The sequence below is a fragment of the Arachis ipaensis genome, chromosome B09, assembly GCF_000816755.2.
Source record: "Arachis ipaensis cultivar K30076 chromosome B09, Araip1.1, whole genome shotgun sequence".
NCBI lineage: Eukaryota > Viridiplantae > Streptophyta > Magnoliopsida > Fabales > Fabaceae > Arachis > Arachis ipaensis.
In genome coordinates this window covers 13,459,152-13,467,736 of record NC_029793.2, presented here as the reverse complement: position 1 = coordinate 13,467,736, position 8,585 = coordinate 13,459,152, and the positions used below count along the sequence as shown (strand labels likewise).

The following is an 8,585-nucleotide window of genomic DNA, read 5'->3' as shown; positions in this document are numbered from 1 at the left end:
TGCGTGAGCATATTATTCACTGAGAGGAGGGGATGTAGCCACTGACAACGGTGATGCCCTTGCATAAAGCCAGCCATGGAAAGGAGTAAGACTGATTGGATGAAGATAGCAGGAAAGCAGAGGTTCAGAGGAACGAAAACATCTCCATTCGCTTGTCTGAAATTCCTACCAATGACTTACATAAGTATTTCTATCCCTATTTTATTATTTATTATTCGAAAACTCCATAATTATTTTATATCCGCCTGACTGAGATTTACAAGATGACCATAGCTTGCTTCATACCAACAATCTCCGTGGGATTCGACCCTTACTCACGTAAGGTATTACTTGGACGACCCAGTGCACTTGCTGGTTAGTTGTATCAAAGTTGTGACAGACAATAAAACTAGATCAGAGTATCTGGCCTAAGAATCCATTACCAGAGATCACAATTTCGTGCACCAGTTAGGTTTTGTTTTAATTTATTAATTATTTTTATTATTTAATAAGGGTAATTTGAAAAAAAAATAAAATTGAAGTAGAAAAGGACGATTTTATGACGTTTTGTAACGTTGAGGATGATTTTAATAAGAAAAAAAGGTCGGAGACGATTTTGATTTTGACACCAGACATTGGGGACGAAAAAAGTACTTATCCCTTCTTATTTTTATTGCGTATTACTGGTATGTGATGTAGTTTGTTTGATTTATTTCTGATGTAATTTTTTAAATTAGTCAATATTATTGTGCTGTTATTGTTCATGAAAGTAACCGTTGCAAAAGTAGCCGTTGCAGAACTAGCCGTTAAGTAGTTGTTGCAAAACTAGTTGTTAAGTAGCCATTGTAAAACTAGCCGTTGAGGAGTAGTACTTATTGCAGACACACTTATAAATATCAACTATCAATGACTCTGCAACTCCACTTCAACTCTTGTTTCTCACCTCGAAAGAGAACTAAAAATTACATTTCTAGATTTGGCTAGAAATTTTGAAGATATGTTTAATGAGGCTTTGTATGGCAAAAGAAGACGGCAAGATAACACAATCATAGATAATTGGATCGATAAGTGTTTACTCGAAGATTCAGAAGAAGAAGATATCGATAGAAGCTCTATCCCAACTCCTCGTAGATGGATCAACAGAGATTGAGAAGCAGGACACGATCGCCTTTTCCAAGATTACTTTGCAGATGAACCGGTGTATAATGCTGACATTTTTCGACAGAGATTTCGAATGAGAAGACATGTGTTCCTTCGGATAGTAGACGCTCTCTCAAACGTCTATCCGTATTTCCAATAGAGGGTTGATGCAATTGGAAGAAAAGGCTTGTCACCACTCCAAAAATGTACCGCTGCGATACGGATGTTAGCATATGGCGTAGCAGCTGATGCTGTTGATGATTATGTGCGCATAGGCGAGAGCACTACAATCGAATGCTTGAAAAAATTTGTTGAAGGTGTCATTTCGGTGTTCGAGGATGAATACTTGCGAAAACCAAATCCAAATGACGTACGACGCCTGCTACAAATGGCAGAGGGTCGTGGCTTTCCTGGCATGTTGGGTAGCATTGACTGCATGCATTGGCAATGGAAAAATTGTCCAAAGGCGTGGAAAGGTATGTACATGAGTGGTTATTGTGGGGTTGCAACCATAGTACTTGAGGTTGTAGCATCTTCAGACCTTTGGATATGGCATGCATTCTTTAGAGTTTCTGGTTCAAATAACAATATCAACGTGTTAGATCGTTCTCCAGTGTTCGATGATATTCTAAATGACCGTGCTCTGGAGGTAAATTATACTATTAATGATAATAATTATACCATGGGATACTATTTAGCAGATAGTATTTATCCTGAATGGGCCACATTTGTCAAATCAATCTCAAAGCCACAAGGAGAGAAACGCAAGTTATTTGCACAATACCAAGAAGGGCAAAGAAAAGATGTGGAGCGAGCATTCGGAGTGTTGCAAGCACGCTTTGCAATTATACGTGGTCTAGCTCGCTTTTGGGAAAAGAAGAAGCTTGCCAACATAATGAGAGCTTGTATTATATTACATAATATGATTGTTGAGGATGAAAGAGACACTTATGTAGGAAATTTTGCTCAAAGTTTAGAGTATGATGATGTCAAAATTGGCTTATCACAACCTCAGCTGGGAGAAGAAGATTTTGCACCATACCATCAATTTCTCCAAAGAAATGCCCAACTTCGAAATAGGTAGCAACATAGACAATTGAAAGAGGACTTGATTGAACATATATGGCAATTTCACAATGTTTGTCGTCAACTATAGAGCTTAATTATGTTTTTCTTTGTATTAAGTAATTTTACAAATTAGTGTAATCCCGAATTATATATTGTGTATTATTGTTATATATGAATTTATTTAATATTAATATCTTTTAATAGTGAATTATTTTTAAATTTATAAATCTAAATAATATTATTGAAAAAAATCAATTACATTAATTTTAAGTATTTTAATTAATTAATTAAGTGGGACCACAACAGGGACTAAAGTTAGTTCCTTCTAATGGAGAAGAGAGAGATGCTTTGAGTTCCTATTTACTGTTTATGACACAAAAGCTGGTGTGGAGTTACTTTTTATGACAGGTGGACCACAAATAGAAAATGGGATAAGTTCCTTACTGAAGATGGTCTTAACCTATTTTTTTTTTTGAGTGCGTGACAATTGGAAATTACAATGTGGACGCAAGTATCCATTTCGGAGAATGTGTAGTATTTTATGACAGGCTAATAGTTGTATAGGTTAATTTTCAAAATGATAATTTGATCCAATTCGAGGTCAATTTTATAAATAGGGATTGTGTTGTGAAAGTTTAGAAACAGATTTTGGTTTATTTTTTATTGTTTACCTTTTTATTTCTTTGGGTCTCATGTTATTAATTTTTTTGGTATTAATATATATTTATATAACTAACTTTTGGGTTGTTTAAATAGTTATCTTACTCTTCTGCTTAACAAAATATTATTTAGTGAGCGTTATTCTTCTTCATACCCTATAATTTATTAATTTCTGTGATTTCTGTAAGACTGTGATTCATGTAATTTTTTGTAATTTTTTATAATTTCTATAATTTATCTTGAAACATTTGTTAATTTGATTTTTGTTATATTTGTGATTTTTTGCCATTTTTGTAATTATATCTCATATATGTGCCTCATTGTCTCTGTCTCTGTGATTTATCTTCAATTTCTGCATTTTTTATTTTTTTTTTCTTTTTTTTTAAAATCCATGGATACTCGAGTCTCTGGCAGATACGGGATCTCAGTTATCCGTTGTGAAAACGGGACAGAGACATGGACCGATAATAGAGGTGGGGACAGAGGCATGTCCTCACCCTCATGAGAACTTGTTACCATCCCTAATAAACACACATGTTCCTTTCAGCCACAAAAATATCTTTTCAGCCACTTAAAATTAATTACCTAATCACCAAAAATATATTCTCAACTATCAAAAATAACCATTTAGATACAAAAAATATCTTTTTTTGGGTGGTAATGGGGTTGTCCCACCCTGCCAAAAATCTGAAGACGTGGACAAATCACTTACAATAATAATATATTAGTAATACATGGATAAATTATATTATAACATGTGATACTAAATTGACATATGTCATTAAAAAGGGTCATTATATGGTACAGATTCAAATTGAAACAGATTTACATATTTTCTGCCCAAATGACTATGAGATCGACATGTTGCTCTACTTTGCAGAGCTTGTCTACCGGTTAATGGTAGGATTGGCTGAGTCACCAGCCAAAGCTTTTTGGTTGCACTGTCTGTTAGTGGACTTGTTAAGGTGGGCTATGCCAATAAAAATATTTGGGTATCCAATGGAAGATGGGTTTTGTTTTTTTCTATTGAAAATGGAAGGGAGGAAAAAAAAAACACAGACGCGTACCCTGATGCATCAAAGGAAAGTGAAGCACTGACGAGGATGTTATGCCCAAAAATGATGCCCTAAGTTTGAGGCACAAGGAGACAGTGCTGCTGCGAGGCAGAGGTCGAACGCTCGAAACCAACTCCGGTGTAGGTTGTTGGTTCCTCTCCTATCCGGCGCTGATTGCGGCTGTGCGTGAGACGTTACCGTTGCGAGTGGGGGCGAAAGCTGGTGCTGCGCTACTTTCCGGGTCGGGGCAGGTATGAAGTAGGCTGGTTTTTTATCTATTGAGTTATACTCTGTTGAAAACGGTGTCTTGCTTTAGAGGTTTGAAGCATTGGGTGTATTGAAGTGAACTCAATCCATTAATCTGTTGAAAACATCCGTTGCATTGTGCCTGGCTTTGGTTTCGGCTAGAAGCATGAGGTACGTGGTTTATCCAGTTTTGTTGTATATGCTATTGCCTTTGTGCTTTCCTCCTTTTGAATTTCTACGACTAGAATGTCAACTTGTCTCGTTCAACCTGAATACTGAGTTGTTGGTGTTATAGAGTTTTGGGATTGATTTACAATTGCTACTTGTCGCATGAAATTTCTCGTCCCTCTTTGTGTTTTTATGTTTGACATTCAGGTGTTCCTTCCTTACCGTAGCTAGTCATTACATAGAACACATGAAGTGAGTCATCTACACATTGCCATGCTTCAATGTTGTCTTTAAGGTACCCTTTTATGGATTTGCCAATATTGTAAGAACAAAAATGAGATTACAGAGAAAAAGAAGTTAATTGTGATAGAGAATAGGGTTCATACAAAATTGTTTGACATGTTTGTGGATGTGTACTGGGCGGTCGTAGATCGTGCAAGTAACAATTGAATAGTCTTTAGTAGTCATACTTAAAAAGATGGAAAGTTTCAATGTATTAGTATGCAGTGTCTTTCTCACACCGAAGGTATGAATAAAAAATCATGTGATTTATAGCGTGAGAGTTGGCTTAAAAGACTAGATATAACGTTTACATGTTCCATTGGTTGAGTAACGTGAGTTATGTCTTACGTTGTGCTAGTTTTATTTGTATGGCGTTAGGCTATTTTTTTTTATTTTTGATAAGTCAATAATAAGTAAAATATATTATGAAAGAGGAGGTGTTGAATTAGTTGTATTCAATGTAGGTTCCACACCAGTGGTCCCTGTCGTAAGAAAGAATATTTTCTTTTCTTTTTTGGCAAAGAAAACATTTCCTATACTAATGTTGTGATAGAGCATGGCTCCCATTCCTTTTTTTTGTTCTTGTTATGATCTCAAAGATGGATTCAAACTTGCAGTGCACCGTTGAAGAGGACGATTCGGGCGGGCTTAGTGAGGAGGAGTATTTTCGTATCACTTCTTCGAGTGGGGATGACGAGAATGACTCCTATGAGAATGACTCCGAGACAGCTGAAACGGGTGACGAAACCCACGGGAACAGGGTCAGTCCAGGCCAGGAGACGTGTGTGGGTGATGCTCCCGGTTTTAGGTCCACGGAGAATTTCTTGGACATAGTGTTTAGTACCGAGGAAGAGGCTTATGCGGCATACAAACAGTTTGCCAGGCTCAGGGGGTTTGGTGTAAGAAAGGGTGACGTGGCTCGAATGAACGGTGTTTTGGTAAGACGAGACTTTTTTTTGTGACCGTCAAGGTACAAGGCATGAGAAACACTTCGTCCAGAAAGAGTAAGGGAGGAGAAGCCAGATAGTCGCACGGGTTGTTCACTCGAATGGATCACCGGGAACTTAAATTTAGATCCTCCGTTACACTTAAAAATCACAAAATACCCACGCCCTAAACCCAATAACTTTACAATTCCGTACCAACATTCATTAAACCAAATACTAACATCTTCTTTCTTACTCCATTTTACTTTTATTCCTTCCCCGGCTGATACCATCACCGATATCGGACCAGACAGCCCTCTCCAATAATCCTTTAAAACTATCCGACTTTACGGCATCACGTACTCAACTAATTACTAACAACAGGCACAGAAAACTATACAATACACCAGTATTCTCTGTTCTAACGACTTTTCATTCATGTACTAAGTTGAACTGGAATGAATGCAATTTAACCAAGTTCTCAGTGATTATTTTGCCTTTTTTTTGTCAAGAAACTATAAATTGGAGTTTCGAAACGAAAAAATTTATTATAATCCAAGATAGCTTTATACCCAACAAAAGTTACTATATTACTAACCGATTCGTGAATAGGTATAGAACGAGGGAACCACTAGCCGCCTAAACAATTTTGGAGCTGCTCTTCCGTGTTAAATTGCTCCTTCTGTGATTCTGTCGGGGCAGAGGCGAAGCATTACAATACGGGGGGACTGGAGAAGCAATCAAAAACAGAAAATGCATTTAGATAGGACTATCAACAATTAATCAGCCGATGAACATGGACAGAAAATCCAACAACAATAAAAATCATGATTCGTAAAAACTACTTCTATAATGCAATTACCCCGACACAGAACCTTCTTTTGATGTTCCATTCCATCACCCAAGACTACCCTTACATTAAATAATTGTGGATCTTCAACTTTACTTTTTTTCCAAACTAATTCGTTGCCTTCTCAATTACACAACATGCAAGCATCAACGTGACTCATTGCAATTCATACATGCGAAAAGATATTATAAGTATCTTAAAAGCAAGGTATTTACATAAATTTAGGTTTAGAATTGATTCTCTAACTTATAAATAACATAGTCCCCAGAACAGTATGGAATTTGTCAGTTTACCTGGATTCATCAACAATAAGCTTTCCACTCGTATCTTATTGAAGTAACAAAGCACCAACAACACAATATCGGTTAGGGTTTGCATCACTCATCGCGTACAGAACAACAACACCCTATAATAAAATTAAGTATCTAAAATAAAAAAAATACATGAATTGGACCAACCTTTCACCTCCTTCATTAACAAAAATAACATATCTGAAGAAATATTGGTGGTTCAACGTACCTTTTTTCCAGTTCTACTGTACGCCACCTACACAATTCCCTCCTCAGTGCGCATCCCAAGGGTAATCGCCCTCATCAAAGCACCGGATCTCTTCCTCCTTATCCTGCGGTGTCTTTGTTCCGAGGTAATCCAGATCTCTCCCCCACTCATAACCCCTACCTCACAATTAATCAAACAATGAATCACAACAACACACAGCGGCGTTAGAATATAAATAACCTACAAATTCACACGTCTGAAATACCAAACGACAAGGGCGAGGAGTTACCTTAAAGCCTGAACCGTTACATACGTTAGAAGGGGTCGACATTTCTGCTTCTAGGTGTGATGAACTGGGGTTAGGGTTCTCCTTGTTATAGAACGGCGGCTGCTACATTCTCTTTAAACCTATTACATTTAACCAGTCTTGGGCTAAGCCCAAACAAATTAAATAACCCGAACCAAGTAATACCTCTATGGTCATCGTAGGATTGCAACCCTCGATTACCCAAATCGGCCACCTCTTGCTCCTCCGAATCACCTCTATTCCAAAAAGGTCCTGTTCTACCATGTATTCTCCTGGGTCTACAACCAGGAACCACTGTAAGCCAAAAAAAAAATTAAAAAAACCCTAAAACATGAGATTATACGAAAAGGGAAAATAAAAGTGCAGCCACAAGTGAATTTAACAACACCTGACTTCTAACGGACCTTGTTGAATACTAGGTAAGTATTTCCTCAGGGTATATAACTTTGACCCTATAACTTTTCCCCAAAGGTGGACACCATCAAAATAAGTCGCGATTTTATCGGCCTTATCTGCAGGTATTTTAAGTCCGTCACAGGCCACATTTCTCAAACACTGTGAACCTGATATCCGATTCAGTCGATCAATACATCGGAAACAAACCACAAGGACTTTGATATCAATAATGAAGAAATTCACACATGTGAATCAGAGAAGATAAAGACCACGAACTACGAGGAAGGTTGACGATTCTGAATCCGATCTTACTGAATTGGGGTTACGATTTTGTTTATTTCTTACCAGAGCCTGCATTCTTCTGGACTCCACCATGTCATTTTGTTTCTTATATCATTTTGTTTCTAGTCCACTCATGCCCAAAAACTAAATTCTAAAGCAAAGGCCCAGCCTACTCACTAAATCCAATTTTAGATTTGTTACATCGGCTCCAGCTTTCATTAGCCAGCTCCACCTACAGCAGCCAAGGCAGACAATGTTATAAAGCCCTGCCAAGCCTGTTCCCTAACACCATCATCTTTGCCACTTGTCAACACCTCCTTAAATCTGTATTATGAAAATCCGTCTCCAGCCTTATTTCGTTTACATTGTAAACGAGATAATGTTGAACATAAACGAGATAAGGCACGTGCACGTAATACGTGTATATCTCGTTTACACTATAAACGAGATAAGGCTGATGAACGGCTATATGTCATTTAGGCCACTGATAGAAATTTGGAATTCTAGTTTATTTTTCGTGTATTAGGTTGTTACTTGTTAATACATAATTATTAATTTAGTTAGTAACTAGTCAAGTTTGATAATTAGATTATTAAGTTAAGTCAGACTTTGTTGGTTAGATTGTTAATAACTCTATTGAATATTTTAAATTCACGTAACAGAATGAAGAAATGTGTATTAGTTAAGAAAGTACATAGTCACAGAAAATGTCATATCGGCATAAATCT

The 8,585-nt window shown here is 37.0% G+C and overlaps 1 protein-coding gene across 1 annotated transcript; it reads left to right on the top strand.

Annotated features, from left to right (window-relative positions):
- On the top strand, window positions 1,046–2,203 carry LOC107615050. The gene has a single exon (XM_021111758.1). The coding sequence runs from the start codon at window positions 1,343–1,345 to the stop codon at window positions 2,201–2,203; it is 861 nt and encodes a 286-aa protein (XP_020967417.1). The 5' UTR covers window positions 1,046–1,342.

Bases quoted from the DNA above. Each gene is read 5' to 3' on its own strand.
- LOC107615050 (XM_021111758.1), top strand. From the start codon at position 1,343: ATGTTAGCATATGGCGTAGCAGCTGATGCTGTTGATGATTATGTGCGC.